Source organism: Salvelinus alpinus, chromosome 5 (assembly GCF_045679555.1).
Source record: "Salvelinus alpinus chromosome 5, SLU_Salpinus.1, whole genome shotgun sequence".
Classification (NCBI taxonomy): Eukaryota; Metazoa; Chordata; class Actinopteri; order Salmoniformes; family Salmonidae; genus Salvelinus; species Salvelinus alpinus.
Window position 1 is genome coordinate 52,695,952 of NC_092090.1, and position 17,411 is coordinate 52,713,362.

At 39.5% G+C, this 17,411-nt stretch overlaps 1 protein-coding gene across 2 annotated transcripts in view; it reads left to right on the forward strand.

Annotated features, from left to right (window-relative positions):
* prdm6 (PR domain containing 6) overlaps positions 1-17,411 on the forward strand; it is a 57,842-nt gene that overhangs the window by 36,604 nt on the left and 3,827 nt on the right. The window contains exons 5-7 of one of the 2 annotated variants that reach the window (XM_071400078.1): positions 2,599-2,723; positions 4,995-5,337; positions 16,721-16,897. In XM_071400078.1, the coding sequence (XP_071256179.1) occupies positions 2,599-2,723; positions 4,995-5,337; positions 16,721-16,897 (645 nt within the window). Of the gene's footprint in view, positions 1-2,598; positions 2,724-4,994; positions 5,338-16,720; positions 16,908-17,411 lie in introns of both variants that reach the window. The other variant, XM_071400079.1, reaches the window with a different exon arrangement.

Below are 17,411 nucleotides of genomic sequence, written 5' to 3' on the forward strand. Positions count from 1 at the left end.
GGCCTATGTAGATATTCCATTAAAAAAATTGCCGTTTTCAGCTACAATAGTCATTTACAACATTAACAATGTCTACACTGTATTTCTGATCAATTTTATGTTATTGATTTTGTTTCGAAAACTAGGACATTTCTAAGTGACCCCAAACTTTTGAACGGCAGTGTATTGTAGTCCATGACTATGAAGAGGAATAACTTAATACTGATGATCTGTGGACTAGATCCAATACTTTTGCTGTCTTGCCACATTATTGTACCAAACTAGGCCCATATCCATAAAGCTTTTCAGAGTAGGATTGCTGATCTAGGATAAGTTTAGCCTATTAGATCATAATAAATAAGATTCCATGGACAGAGGGAACCTTCTCTGAGATGCTTTGTGAATACAGGCCCTGGTCCATAACTATGAGAGAGCTATGATTAGTGAAAACCCTTGAGACTTAGTTCCACATCATCATATACATGTACTCCTAATGCAGACACTCCTGTTTCCCTCCTCTGAGCCGTGTGGGGATGTCCTCCACAGGCAGTCAGCTGGTTTGAATTCCTTATGTTATGATTTGCAATATCTAAATGGAATTCTCTTCAAAGCAGCTCGTGATTGATTGACCCTGGGATGGCTGTTTTGTTTTTGCTCTGACAATAATGTCCATTGGCATGTGCTTCACTTTGCCTGCACTGGGACGTCCCGCCGTTGTCTTTATGAGTCATCCAACCACAATACTAAATACATGTCAGCAAGGGAAATATTATCCAAAACTGAAAAAATGCCTTTGATGTGCTCCACTGAGCTGAGATTTGCACAAGTTTTGAAAGTGACAGCAGGCTTGTAAGAAATGGTTTACATTTACACTCTTTCACCCGCCTCAAAGTGTGCAAGACCACCTATCGCTTAGAAAACAGCCCTCTGTCAGCAGCCAACTGAGTCATTTAGTCCCAGTACATTTATTTGTGTGCTCCAGTGTTTATGTTAAGTGAGGCCAAACTGAGAGACGGAACATTACAAGGGTATAAAATACATGGAATATTTGTGCTTTTCTCAGGTTATAAGATGTGTTTGATTTATGGGCTTGTCTTTGCTTCATATTTATGTTGTGGTGGAAGGAATTAATACCAACTCACAGGCTTCAGCAGCTAGGCCGAGACCAAAGAAGCATTTCTGTCAAATGTTTATATATATTTTTTTTATATACATAATTATTTGAAATATATGGATATGTTATTTGCTAGTGAAGCAAAATCCTGGAATGTCAGCATGGGGGCATATTTAAGATAGTGACAAAGTAATGCATATCCCACTGCCATGGAAATGTACAGTATAATGCCTATTCATTTCGAACCTGATTCATTAAATAAGCATTGCATCACAACTGCCATGTTTCTTCTTGTAAAACCTCAGCCTCTCACATGCGGAGTTTTTCAACTCGCCAAAGAGGAAATTGGATGTGATGCTTGGACGTGATTATATATTCTGTCAGACACAAAGCAAAAGGCATACTGAGGGCCTCTAATGCTTTTGTTTGCATTTACTGTCGTACATCGTTTGTACATGAAATTGTGTCGTGAGTAGTTCACACATACACATTGGGCACACCACATTTCAACATCGAAATTTGGGTAATATTTGGTTGATCAATGAGATTTCAACCTTTATTCACCCACACAAAAATACAGAAGTTTGTTGAATTCCCAAAGTGTTATCTCTATGCTTTCAAACATCTAAAAGCACAAATTCTAATGGAGAAACAATATCAGATTTTTGGTTTAGGGCTCAATTCAATCCGTATAGCCGAAGTTCAGCGCTATAGCTCGCTTGAAATGTAAAGGTCATTTTCAATTGAACAGATATATGCAGTGTTTACCGTGAATTAAGTCCCTGTGAATGCAGGAACAAGTTAAAGAATGTGACTAAATCAAATCATTTGATTAAGTCCTATTCTTTAACTTACATTTCTGGTTAAGATGGAGACGTACATCCAACATATTCATTATTAACTTGAAGATTACATTTGAAATCAATTTTTTTTGTTGAACCCTGGGTTGAATTGAAACAATAGCTGTTGATTTCGCAAATGCTATATTGGCCTATTAGATAATGACTTTTAAAGTATGGTTACATTTCATTTGCTCTATTGAACCTCCTTTGGAATTACTTTGATAGCAACAGTAAATCTATTTAGTCATTCATTCTCATGATAGCACATTGGTAGTCGTCAGTGACAAATATCAAAACCAAGCAGTCCTGGGCTTGGTTAATACCATGGATGGGATAGCTGTAGATAGATCAGCTCTCCAGTAGGAGGTGCTGCCCAGCCTATTGTTTTTTACTGATAGTGCCTATAATGTAGAAAATCTGATGTTGTTTCAAAGGTACAAATTCAACATATTTTATACAAGCGTTATCTATGTTGAAAATTGGTTACCATGATGACATAATTCTGTGGTTGAAACTTCACCCTCAAAACAACTTTTTTTCCCAAATCCAATGTATTTTCCCATTTCGATTCCACGTCACAATACATTGACAAATTACATTGAAACAACCAGTTTGTGCCAAGTGGGTAGATTAATTGACAGCATTGTTTTCTCTACTGTACAGATCATGTATATTCTACCGGGCATGTATGGACATCCCAAGAGGAACAGAGCTCCTTGTCTGGTACAATGACAGCTACACCTCCTTCTTTGGCATCCCTCTACAGTGCATTGCGCAGGATGAAAACTGTAAGCATCTCTTCTAGTCATCTCTCTCCTCCTGTTTTTCTATATTCAACTAATTTGTTTCATTCTTCTGTCCCAATTAACATATACAGGAAATAAGACAAAAACAAACATACAGTATACAGTACATTACTCTGCTCTGGGCCATTGGGTTGGTGTGCAGTTGTTGCTGTTGTCCCTATTTCATCTGAACATTCAAAAGGAATATGATCCACATACAGCCATCAGCATGTACTGATTTAAACATATTTTTTTTTAAATATCCAAATATAGTATGACTCCTATAAAGATATCTAGTATTTCCATGTAAGAATACTAGAATGATATAGTACATAACATTGTCATGAATAGGACTTAATGACAGACATAACAAATCTGGTGCCTAGCATAACCCAACAAAGCATATTTGCAAAAGGACTACTGTCCAAAAAGTAGTAGGTTAATGAAAATGCTATAATTTACTTTGGATTTCAGTGTGTAATTTTATTAAAGACAAAAAGCATTTGACTGGGCATAGCTGCGCCAAGCCACAAAAACTGATGCAAATAGTGGACCCTTAAATTTACTTAAGCCTGATTTATATGGCTGAACCAAACAAACCTTGCCAGTGCAAACAGGATGAAAAATTATTTTGTCATATTGTGGCGAATTAAACCAATGACTCAATGTTGATTTTCAACGGACAGTACCCGTTAGTTACGTATCACAATTTTCTATTTTCTAAGCTGTTCTCTCATCGAAGAGACAATCGTTTAGGTTTATTGAAACAATAGTATTTATCTCCCCCAGACATTTTTGAGGGATTGTCTGTTAACAGTCTTTGTAGGAGCATTTGGGAAAATGAATGACTATTTTCTGTCTTAACCAGCATTTTGCCCCATACTGCTCTGTCTGGTTTCTTTGGAACTCACTGGCCACTGGAGGTCTTGGACAACCGACAGGGCCTGACAGTTCACTGTTTACATGTTCAACATTTTATTACTTCAGTCTAGTTGGAGTCCTGTTTAGACAAGTGCCTTTTCATATAAACTGTTTTAAAAGTGTATAGTATAATTTGATAGATGCAGTATTGTAGCCTTAAAATGTGGCAAACAATGGAGAGGTCGAGGAGGGAGAGTGCTGTGAACTCCTTGCAAATCAGTATACCCTGCATGAATCAATATATCTTAGAATAGCTCTCTTAAGGGAGAATCTACCCATTACAGACACTGAAGCCTGGTTACACAGAAATAGACCTCTTCCCCTAATACAACCCACATGAAGGAATAGTGTGTGCATGTGATAGCAAATGAAAGCTGCTGGATTGGTGAGGTTCAGTACTATGAGTTTGCCCTTTAATTAGTCAATGCCCTCCTCTACAACATGCACAACTTCAGAACCACCTCCCAATTGTTTTTATGTACATTTTCACAAGTTAGCTTCAATCACACTTCCTTAGCCTGATACTGAACAGCGTTACGAGATCTAACATTAAAACAATGCCCAGAAAAGAAAATGGAAGTTGTATTAAATAAGAAAGGCCTAGCCCTACTCCCACATGTATCACGTTACAGTTGTGTAAATCTGTGTTTATGTACACAGCATGTCGCAATACAAAGAATGTGGGATGTGGTTCGTCCACCCATGAGCTATTATGGCTCTGACTTCTTGAATGCAGTCAGAGATCAGTGTGTAGTGATGAAGGATCGTCATATGTTTCTTATAACAACAATGAAACTTTCTTGCATCAAGTTGTTTATGCTTAGGATGCACAAAGACTGCAGCTTTTCTTTTCTGTGATCCAGTAGCTGAGAGAGAATAGATCTCATCTGTGTTGTTATGTTTTGGTCATGACTCGAACTCACCCACATGGTAAGAAAAACAACAACAAGATAGTCAATGACAGTCAAACTCAGAACCAAGATAAAATAAGTATACATTTAGCCTGTTGCATTTAGCCGAAGTGAAATGAAGAAAGATTAAATTAGTTAAGGATGTGTGATGACAGTATTCTATTAGCTGTAGCTAGGGAAACATGTATGTACGGAAATCTATTCAGTATAAAAGTTTTGTGTAAATACAAATAGGATACATAAGCTTCAAAGCATAATATTTTTTCAAATGTCTTTATTTTCAATATTAAAACTCTGACCTTGTGAATTAGAATGAACGTTACCCCATTCCAGTTGTATAAGGGTGCTAAGGCACAACATACTAGCTGTATCCTCACATCACATGCTGATAGGGGTTTACATGACTGTATGTTCCATGTTTTCTACTGTTTTCCTCCTTTAGTGAATGTACCAACCACAGTCATGGAGGCCATGAGCAGACAAGAGACACTGCAGCCGCTCAGTAAAACGGGCAAAGGTTTCTCGGTGGCCCTGCTGCGCTCCATGGTCTTCCCCCACTCGCCCTGCTCCAGAAGCTTCTCCCTGATGGACAAGGGTGGCCACACGGACTCCGGCTTCAACCAGATGAGCTCTAAGAACCAGCGAGTCCTAGCCAGCCCCACCTCCACCAGCCAGCTGAGCACCGAGTTCAGTGACTGGCACCTCTGGAAGTGCGGCCAGTGCTTTAAGACGTTCACGCAACGCATCCTGCTCCAGATGCATGTGTGCACACAGAACCCAGACAGGTAAGGTAACAGCCTTTGAGCCATCTCATAATATGAATCATCATAATGCTTGATATATCCTAGTAGTCTCAGACTCTTACAGACATTTAGGCGTTCTTCTTGCTTTGTGTCTATTTTTAATTTCAGAAAGTTCTGTTTCCATGGGGTTCATTGGGGGAAAAAAAAAACTTGCCATGCTATTGTATATAGTGTAGTGATGAATGGGGTTGGTTGTCACACTTTTTACTCGTGTGTATTTCTCAGCACCGGTATATCTTACAAGACTCTCTTCAATATTAGTAGAAGGACCAAGGTCTTGGGTTGAAATGGGGACCCTTTTTATCCTCACATCTTATTCCAACATGGCATTATAAGCCATCAAACACACTGTCCACTTGTGACAACAAGCCCCATCGTGGGGTTGGTTGTCACACAGTATGGGGTTTGGTTTTCACACTGTTTGCTAGTAGCTTATTCCTTTTGTAACAGGAAGTGAAGCAATATAGCATACAGTCTTATAAGTAGCATTTCTTTGATAAAATGTTATTTCGAACACAATTCAGCATTTTATGCCTCGTAAATAACGTGTCATTTTGAGTACATTTCTGTGTGCATGCATGTGTTTGCACATGTACAGTGAGGGAAAAAAGTATTTGATCCCCTGCTGATTTTGTACGTTTACCCACTGACAAAGAATTGATCAGTCTATACTTTTAATGGTAGGTTTATTTGAACAGTGAGAGACAGAATAACCACAAAAATATCCAGAAAAACGCATGTCAAAAATGTTATAAATTGATTTGCATTTTAATGAGGGAAATAAGTATTTGACCCCCTCTCAATCAGAAAGATTTCTGGCTCCCAGGTGTCTTTCATACAGGTAACGAGCTGAGATTAGGAGCACACTGTTAAAGGGAGTGCTCCTAATCTCAGTTTGTTACCTGTATAAAAGACACCTGTCCACAGAAGCAATCAATCAATCAGATTCCAAACTCTCCACCATGGCCAAGACCAAAGAGCTCTCCAAGGATGTCAGGGACAAGATTGTAGATCTACACAAGGCTGGAATGGGCTACAAGACCATCGCCAAGCAGCTTGGTGAGAAGGTGACAACAGTTGGTGCGATTATTCGCAAATGGAAGAAACACAAAATAACTGTCAAACTCCCTCGGCCTGGGACTCCATGCAAGATCTCACCTCGTGGAGTTGCAATGATCATGAGAACGGTGAGGAATCAGCCCAGAACTACACAGGAGGATCTTGTCAATGATCTCAAGGCAGCTGGGACCATAGTCACCAAGAAAACAATTGGTAACACACTACACCGTGAAGGACTGAAATCCTGCAGCGTCCGCAAGGTCCCCCTGCTCAAGAAAGCACATATACATGCCCGTCTGAAGTTTGCCAATGAACATCTGAATGATTCAGAGGACAACTGGGTGAACGTGTTGTGGTCAGATGAGACCAAAATGGAGTTCTTTGGCATCAACTCAACTTGCCGTGTTTGGAGGAGGAGGAATGCTGCCTATGACCCCAAGAAACCATCCTCACTGTCAAACATGGAGGTGGAAACATTATGCTTTGGGGGTGTTTTTCTGCTAAGGGGACAGGACAACTTCACCGCATCAAAGGGACGATGGACAGGGCCATGTACCGTCAAATCTTGGGTGAAAACCTCCTTCCCTCAGCCAGGGTATTGAAAATGTGTCGTGGATGGGTATTCCAGCACGACAATGACCCAAAACACACGGCCAAGGCAACAAAGGAGTGGCTCAAGAAAAAGCACATTAAGGTCCTGGAGTGGCCTAGCCAGTCTCCAGACCTTAATCCCATAGAAAATCTGTGGAGGGAGCTGAAGGTTCGAGTTGCCAAATGTCAGCCTCGAAACCTTAATGACTTGAAGAAGATCTGCAAAGAGGAGTGGGACAAAATCCCTCCTGAGATGTGTGCAAACCTGGTGGCCAACTACAAGAAACATCTGACCTCTGTGATTGCCAACAAGGGTTTTGCCACCACGTACTAAGTAATGTTTTGCAGAGGGGGTCAAATACTTATTTCCCTCATTAAAATGCAAATCAATTTATAACATTTTTGACATGCGTTTTTCTGGATATTTTTGTTGATATTCTGTCTCTCACTGTTCAAATAAACCTACCATTAAAATTACAGACTGATCATTTCTTTGTCAGTGGGCAAACGTACAAAATCAGCAGGGGATCAAATACTTTTTTCCCTCACTGTATGTGTGGGTGTGTGACAGACAATATGTGTGGAAGAGGGAGGCAACGAAGGGAGCTCTTTATAGCACAAACACAAAAGAGCTTGGAATTGTTTCTGTATACTGGCCATGGCAATGTCCCTGAACAATATGGTTACATTGGCTTCTAAACCGCTTCTACCCCCAAGCCATGAGACTCCTGAACAGCTAATCAAATGGCTACCCAGACTATTTGCACCCCTCACGCTGCTGCTACTCTCTGTTATCATCTATGCATAGCCACTTTAATAACCCTACCTGCATGTACATAATTACCTCAACCACCTCGACACCTGTGCCCCCGCACATTGACTCTGAACCGGTACCCCCTGTATATAGCCCCACTTATTGTTATTTACTGCTGTTCTTTAATTATTTGTTTTTCTTATCTCTTACTTTTTTCCCCCTTAACTGCATTGTTGGTTAAGGGCATGTAAGTAAGCATTTCACTGTAAGGTCTACACCTGTTGTATTCGGCGCATGTGACAAATAACATTTGGTTTGATTTGGCATTGGGTTGGATTGTGACAAGGACATTTCCATGTAAAAGGCCCAATGAGCACTAACATAGGAGCAAATCAAATTTCATGTCAAACGAAAGCTAATAAATAGTCTGGGCTATATTTTTGAGAAATGAAGGCATATATACAGTTGAAGTCGGAAGTTTACATACACCTTAGCCAAAAACATTTAAACTCAGTTTATCACAATTCCTGACATTTAATCCTAGTAGAAATTCCCTCTTAGGTCAGTTAGTATCACCACTTTATTTTAAGAATGTTAAATGTCAGAATAATAGTAGAGAGAATGATTTATTTCAGCTTTTATTTCTTTCATCACATTCCCAGTGAGTCAGAAGTTTACATACACTCAATTAGTATTTGGTAGCATTGCCTTTAAATTGTTTAACTTGGGTCAAACGTTTTGGGTAGCCTGCCACAAGCTTCCCATAATAAGTTGGGTGAATTTTCAGCTCCTGACAGAGCTGGAGTAACTGAGTCAGGTTTGTAGGCCTCCTTGCTCGCACATGCTTTTTTAGTTCTGCCCACAATGTTTCTATAAGATTGAGGTCATGGCTTTGTGATGGCCACTCCAATACCTTGACTTTGTTATCCTTAAGCCATTTTGCCTCAACATTGGAAGAATGCTTGGGGTCATTGTCCATTTGGAAGACCCATTTGTAACCAAGCTTATGACTGATGTCTTGAGATGTTGCTTCAATATATCCACATACTTTTCCTGCCTCATGATGCTATCAATTTTGTGAAGTGCACCAGTCCCTCCTGCAGCAAAGCACCCCCACAACATGATGCTGCCACCCCCGTGCTTGACGGTTGGGATGGTGTTCTTCGGCTTGCAAGCGTCCCCCTTTTTCCTCCAAATATAACGATGTTCATTATGGCCAAATAATTATATTTTTGTTTCATCAGACCAGAGGACATTTCTCCAAAAAGTACGCTCTTTGTCCCCATGCGCAGTTGCAAACCGTAGTCTGGCTTTTTTTATGACAGTTTTGGAGCAGTGGCTTCTTCCTTGCTGAACAGCCTTTCAGGTTATGTCAATATTGGATTCGTTTTACTGTGATATAGATACTTTTGTACCTGTTTCCTCCAGCATCTTCACAATGTCCTTTGCCGTTGTTCTGGGATTGATTTGCACTTTTTGCACCAAAGTACGTTCATCTCTAGGAGACAGAACGCGTCTCCTTCCTGAGCGGTATGATGGCTGCGTGGTCCCATGCTGTTTATACTTGGTTATATTGTTTGTACAGATGGATGTGGTACCTTCAGGCATTTGGAAATTGCTCCCAAGAATGAACCAGACTTGTGGAGGTCTCCAATTCTTTTCTGAGGTCTTGGCTGATTTATTTTGATTTTGTCAAGCAAAGAGGCACTGAGTTTGAAGAAATACATCCACAGGTACACCTCCAATTGACTCAAATGATGTAAATTAGCCTATCAGAAGCTTCTAAAGCCATGACATCATTTTCTGGAATTTTCTGAGCTATTTAAAGGCACAGTCAACTTAGTATATGTAAACTTCTGACCCACTGGAATTGTGATGCAGTGAATTATAAGTGAAATAATATTTCTGTAAACAATTGTTGGAAAAATGACTTGTGTCATGCACAAAGTAGATGTCCTAACCGAGTTGCCAAAACTATAGTTTGTTAACAAGAAATTTGCGGAGTGGTTGAAAACGAGTTTTAATGACTCCAACCTAAGTGTATGTAACCTTCCGACTTCAACTGTATATTTTTCAACAATTTTCCATCCCCCCAAAATGTGGAATAAGCAGACTTTGATTTCTGGTCAAACAGATGGAGAAGGAGTGTTGTAAAACAGTATAGATCAGTGCAGTAGAGTTTAGTACAGTAGAGAACACTAGAGTACAGTATAATTCACTGTATTGTACTGAATTCTACTGTGATGACCAAACCTGTGAAACATAGACATATATGATTGGTACAGATCTTGTCCGGTCCGGACCCCTAAAAATGCTAATATTATTATTATTTATTTTTTTAAATATACCCCTTTTTTCTCCCCAATTTCGTGATATCTAATTGGTACTTACAGTCTTGTCACATCGCTACAACTCCCGTACGGATTCGGGAGAGGCGAAGGTCGAGAGCTATGCGTCCTCCGAAACACAGCCATGCCAAGCTGCACTGCTTCTTGACACACTGCTCGCTTAACCCGGAAGCCAGCCGCACCAATGTCGGAGGAAACACTGTCCAACTGGCGACCATGTCAGCATGCATGTGCCCGGCCCGCCACAGGAGTCGCTAGAGCGCGATGGGACAAGGACATCCCGGCCTGCCAAACCCTCCCCTAACCCAGACGGCGCTGGGCCAATTGTGCGCCACCCATGGGTCTCCCGGTCGCAGCCGGCTGCGACACAGCCTGTGATCAAACCCGGGTCTGTAGTGACGCCTTAGACTGCTGTGCCACTCGGGAGGTCCCCCAATGCTAATTCAAATGGTAGTTACCACATGGCTTGACCTAGGTAACAGACAATTGTTCATAGATATTACCAAAATTAAAACATTTACAAAGAAAATACCAATATATATTTTTTACTTTCACCTATGAAAAACTCTAATTCCCCTCACCTCAATGTTTTGTCATGCTGACATGAATTGACCAGGTGGATGAGTTATTTCAAATAATTCTCACGTTTGAACCTTAAAATGATTACACAGCGTCATTTAGATTGGGAGTAATTAGCACTGTGACAACCAACCTCTGAGTCTCCCCTATACTGTATCAGATACAATTAATTGTTCCTATCAGTAATTTGCATGCCTATACATGTGGTCTTTCTCTCTCACAGTGGTTTCAGGGTTCAAATCCAGTGTGTAACATCTCCCAACTTAATTAAATACAGTGGGGGGGGATGTATTGGACATTTTTGCTTAGCACAATTTTTCTTCAGAGCATACAAACCTATAAATCAGTTGCAGCTGTCACAAAGAAATACCTACCCTAACTGTGATGCCGAGGAAAACAGATGCCACTTATTCAATAAACTAATATTCATACAGAAGAAAAATGTTGCCTGGATATCCAGGAGTTGAAGTCAATATGAGCGTTTGTCAATACTCAACTTTATGACCCTGGGGTGCAGATAAAATTTAGCTGAACAAGGGAATCTGGATCTGTTGATATTTGGATGCACAGCCTTTGCACCCAGTAAATTACCCAATGCATCTGTTTAAAATGTTCTCGGCTGTGGTTTATGGGTTTTGGCTTATACATATTTATTGATGTTTAGTTTATATGTACATTTGGGAGAAAGATGAATTGCTGTAGTATATCAGCACTAGAAAAATCATTTTGCTTATCTGTTTAGCTGAGATCCTACAAAGGAGTGCCCGAGAAGTTTTTCCTATTTCTTCATTCACTTGGAATGTGTCCCTCAATTTTAAAGAAATACAGTATCTTTATGATAATATAGTAGATCAAGGAACAAAGCCTGTTGTTTCTGTTTACGTTGCTACTTATCCTTTCATTTAGTATTCATCCTTCAGTATGTATCAATAGTATTTATTAATATTTAATATCTAACAGAACAATACAATACTGTACAGTATTTCGTTAAGAAATGAAGCATTTGAGGATAGTCTATCACTTATCCAAATAAGGTGTGCAGTAACTATGAGCATTCATTTTTAAGGATATTATGTTTGTTCTTCTGCATTTCCAATGAACGATAGGATGGTTACTGCTCAGGCTTTGTTTTTTCTGTTCTTAGGGCGAAAAGGCCAGGGATCGCCCTACTGAGAGTTTCAAATGGGAAAGAAGTGGTGGTGTGTAGCACAGAAGGGCCTCTACCTCAGTAAATAACGTTTCAATACTCTAATCAGCAATGTGCACTTGATATTCTAGTGTGGTTCTGTGTTGCTCAGTTGGTAGGGCATTGAGCTAGCAATGCCTGGATCGTGGGTTCGATTCCTGCTGGGCCACCCATATAAAAATGTATTAATTCACTGTTGTAAGTCACATTGGATAAAAGTGTCCGCTAAAAGGCTTATATTATATTAGTACTACGTATGTGTACACTCCTAACTTTGTTGATACAGAAGATTATTCAGTTATTTTGTTGATAACTCTTGAGTCTAAAACCACAGATGCTCTACTGGTTTGAGGGCTAAGGATTGCTATGGAAAATCAAGAGCATTGATATACAGTATGTAGGCTATGTAGATAGTTGATGCGGCCCAAATGGGACACTTTTGGGCTCTGATCAAAAGTAGTGTACTGTACAGAATAGGGAATAGGGTGCCATTTGTGAAGCACACTTAGTTGTAGATTTAGATCATGCTGAGACGTCTACCAAACTTTAGCCCACTAGCTGGGAGTAACAAGATTGTAAGACAAAATATTATATTTATTTATGCATAAATGTAACATCTCCTGAATTGTAAAATGTGCACAAGGGATACTGATACAATTACTTGAAAGCAAAATAACTTTAAATAGCATCTTTATTCAACCCTAACCAGTAAGGTAACGTTATTTATAATAAGGGTTACATGAAGAAAATCGGACCTCTCTGAAATGATTTTACCTAAATTAAATTATACGCTTGAAAAAAAAAACAAGTGACCCTCCCCTATACCCCAAATAATAATTAAAACAAAGTGGATGGCAGAGAACATGTTTACTGTTTACCCTCACTTCTTGGACAGATCAGAGCTTTAGATATGCCGTTTTAAAGCTGTTCTTTGTCCTGTAAGCATTACATATTTTGATAGTGCACAGGGCTACGGGCCAGAAGGTTGTGGGTTCGCAGACAAACGTGGACAAGAGTAGAGGTGAAAATATCTCCTTTAAGCATTGCATGAATCAATCATTGTATTTGCAGGTCAGAGAAAAAAAAACATTTTATCATTTTATTTTTCCTAGCCACCGTGCTTCTACACCTGCATTGCTTGCTGTTTGGGGCTTTAGGCTGGGTTTCTGTACAGCACTTTGAGATATCAGCTGATGTAAGAAGGGCTATATAAATAAATTTGATTTGATTTGATAAACAGGTCATGCAATTATTTGACATATTAGTAGAACCTTTTTTAATACCACAAAAATTAACGAAATTAAAGGTTAAGAATGGACAGAGATGATAGGCCTGTGTTCATCTTATCATATTTCTCCAATGCAAAATCAGTGTGACTTGTTTGCAATGAAACTGTCCCTGTTTACAAATAATTGAATCTGAGATGTCATTAGGAATCTGAGCATGGTACTCTCAAGGGTTAGGCCTACCTTTCCACCCCAGACAGAGTAGGCCTACCAAAGCAGAAAAATGTAAGCTTTAACTGCAGGCTACTCCTCTTCTGTGGCTTAACCCAACAAGAGAAGGTCACAAGTGTTTCCCTAAAAGCTGTCTGGGTTTAAACATCTTGTCTGAATGTGACATAATTTGAAAAAATTGTCTCCTAGGCTATAGGTTGTAGCTCAGCCTCTGAATGTCAAAGAAATTAATGATATGAAACAATGATATCCCCATATGCATCGGGCATAAAGCATCGCGGATCAAAGTGCTGTTATAGATAACTTTATATAATCAGATCCATTTTATTTTCCTCAATCTTAAGGATTTGCAATTTTCTTTAATAAAAAGTCAGCCTATGGCATACCCTCTCATACCCCCTCAATTTGAGTCTTGGTTTTAACTTAACAGCCCTTCACTGACATGGATGTAGGATATTTAAAGAGTGCATGGTGGGTGGAGGAATTGACCGACAAACCTATGGATATAGGTCTACATCATGGGCAAAAAACATGTTGTTTTTAATAAAATGTATTATAGTAGTAGCAAGCTATCAAAGTTGACCTCCAGTAATCCTCATTTTCGTGCTCTCCTTCTCAAACTGAACAGAACATAGGCTATAGGCTAGTCTGCACTTCGTAGCCTATATGCTATGGATCATTTGATTGAGACCACAGTAAATAACCTATAGGTGTACTTGATATTGCCCGCCCAGAGGAGAATCAGAAATGAGGGGTGGCATCGTGCACACATCGATATATAGCCTAATAAGAAACTAATTCTAAAACACTGAGAAATGTAGACATTTTATCAATTACATGACCATCCCTGGACTAGACTTTAAAAAAATACTAAACCTGGCCCTTGACTGAAATTGAAAAAGCATGACCCTCCCCTATTTTCCTCCAGGTATCCATTATGTAAATGACGTTCCACCCCTAAAGGGAGACCGGGGTTGGTTGTCACAGTGCTTATTACTCCCAATCGAAATTGCGCTGTGTAATAATTTTAAGGATAGAGTGTGAATTCTTTGAAAAAATACTCATCCACCTGGTTTATTCATGTTAATATGACAAGACGTTCAGGTGAGGGGAATTTGTGTTTTTCATACAGTAACATTCAAAAGTTTGGACACACCTACTCATTCAAGGGTTTTTCTTTATTTTACTATTTTCTAGATTGTAGAATAAGGTCCACCCTGTCCATGTAATGATATTAACTAGGATCTAAACAGAACAACTGATCCTAGGTCAGCACATCTACTCTGAGACATTTGTGTATAAGGGCCTTGATCCTTGCTGTCATTGAGAGATATTATTTGTCAAACAGTCCCCACCACCACTAATTTCAGAGGGCTCTGGGGTGAAGTATCCCCTAGGTACAGATCTAGGATCAGCTTCCTCTTCCCTAATCCTAACCATTAGTGGGGGGAAATGCTAAACTGACCCAAGATCAGCATCTAGGGGCAACTTCACCCCACACCTTTTAGAACAGATGTTGCTTCGCTCCGGTTTGTCTGTTTGTTGATAACAAGGGATATACGAGTCACTTGAATCATTGCAATTATGCTGAACTCCCTCATCTTTTCAATGCAAACAGTATGATGCTACTTTTTCCATTGGGTCATGTTTTGGCACAACATAATGGTTAGACTTTGAAAAAGTGCTGTCCTCGTCCACCAATTTAGTTTATCCTCTAAATCCTATCCTATCCTTCACTCATAAACCCAATAACCTTTCAACTGGTGGAATACCATACAATAGAATACAATACAACCTTTATGAGGTGTTTGTTTTGTTCCCTGCTCATTTGATTACCATGATTGGTTGACGAGGGCCATTATCTCAACACTAGAATGTAATAGATTGATCAATACATGGAAACTAAGACCGTGTGTGTGTGTGTGTGTGTGTGTGTGTGTGTGTGTGTGTGTGTGTGTGTGTGTGTGTGTGTGTGTGTGTGTGTGTGTGTGTGTGTGTGTGTGTGTTGTAGATATTTTCTGTGGAGTGATTTTCTAAACCATTGATATATGTATTGTTCAAAACCAAGACATATAGCTGCAATACCAAAGGGGTTTCCTCTTATAAATGTAAGTTATCTCACTGGGGAATAACTGTTAGTTGCTGAGCGACAAAGAGCTTTACATAGTCCTGTATTATTTTGAAATAATAAATATGTCTCTATCAAGAAATTGATAGCTCAAAAACAGATCCCAAGAAGTGGGATCCAATTATTCCAAATACTCTCATGTTGTTATTATAAAGACTTTAGATTATAGACACATTATCAACAGATTTTTCATTATTTACATAAGCAATTAATTGAATATCAAGCAATCAGTTACCTGTTAATCTATTAGAAACCTGAGCAATTACTTTCATACAAGTAGTTGTGTACATGTATTTTTTCCTTCGTTTTTGTGCGTATGTGCCTGCGTGCGTGGCCCTGCAGAGGCTCCCTGTGTTGTGTTGGTGATGGAGGTGTTTATCTGTGGGGCTCTCCCAGGCTCACTGCTGTAATAAACAATAACCTGACATTAATCACACGGCGCGGCCCTAATAAATTATATCCACACATTAATCACATTAAAGTATTCACAATCAATGCACCTTCTCATAGAAAAACCTCAAAATAAATTGTGGTCTAAGTCACTGAGGCATACTTTATAGAATGGGACTGATAAATGAATAGAACCCCCATGGAATTGCAGCTTTATGTGGAGAACTGCAAGTGAGAATTTTACCATTATATTACACTATTTTGCTCTAATTACTTTCACTTTCCCCCCACATAATACCGCTAGCTATGGCTTCAGATTCACAAAATATGCATTGTTTATATTGCCTATTTAACAACAAAATAAAGAACATTGTTCCTAACTTCTGCACACTGTTATCTTCTGGTGTTATCATGTGCTGTTAAACTCTAGGCTGTCTAAAATCACACCATCTAATTGATGCAATCATTGTCGTTTGGTAAAGGGAGTAATAACTTTGCCCTGGAAGGTTTGTCTTCTCTCTGAAGGAATCATGTGATTGATGGCACAGTTGAATAGTCAATTAGTCTAATTACTCCTGTAAGAGCATTTCTTTGTGGCCTCTGTCAATAAATGTGTGATTTGTTATCATGCTCCACTTATTCATTGGGATCACCGTGAGAATTAGCAAAGATCATTAGAGCTCTACATGCAGATAGGAACAACAGACAGAAGGAAACAGAAAAACCCAACTATACCCAATGTTTCCAGTATGTTGTGCACAAATTGATAGATGGCCGAGTCATGGACTGGGGCCACATGGTTGATTAGGGTCATGCTGCCATGGTAACGGGAGCTTGGTGTCCTCCTCTACCCCTCTGTGTTTGTGTCTGCAGACCTTACCAGTGTGGACACTGCTCCCAGTCCTTCTCCCAGCCGTCGGAGCTGCGCAACCATGTCGTCACTCACTCCAGCGACCGGCCCTTCAAGTGTGGCTACTGTGGCCGGGCATTTGCAGGAGCCACCACTCTCAACAACCACATCCGGACACACACTGGGGAGAAGCCATTCAAGTAAGTAACAGTGAGTACCATTGCTTCCTCCAATGACACCATTACAGAAAGCACAATGAATGTTTATGGCACACTGTCTACTCCTATTGTCGCCCCCACCATTGCCCACTGTGTCTGAAAAGGCCTGTGATAGTTGAATACTGATATACACTTAAGGTTAGCACACACACAGGGCCAGAATACACTTATTAGATGAGGCCAGAGGTTTCACAATGCCTACATGGTACAAAAAAAATCACTTCAACTACACTGCAAATTGAAATATTTGCTCACCTTTTTTTGAGTGTATCTCAGTGGCAAGGCTGTATTTGAAAGTGGAATCCTCGTCTCTGCTACAGCACATATAATACTGGTCAAAAGTTTTAGAACACCTACTCATTCAAGGGTTTTTCTTTATTTTTACTATATACTACATTGTAGAATAATAGTGAAGACATCAATACTATGAAATAACACATATGGAATCTTGCAGTAACCAAAAAAGTGTTAAACAAATCAAAATATATTTTATATT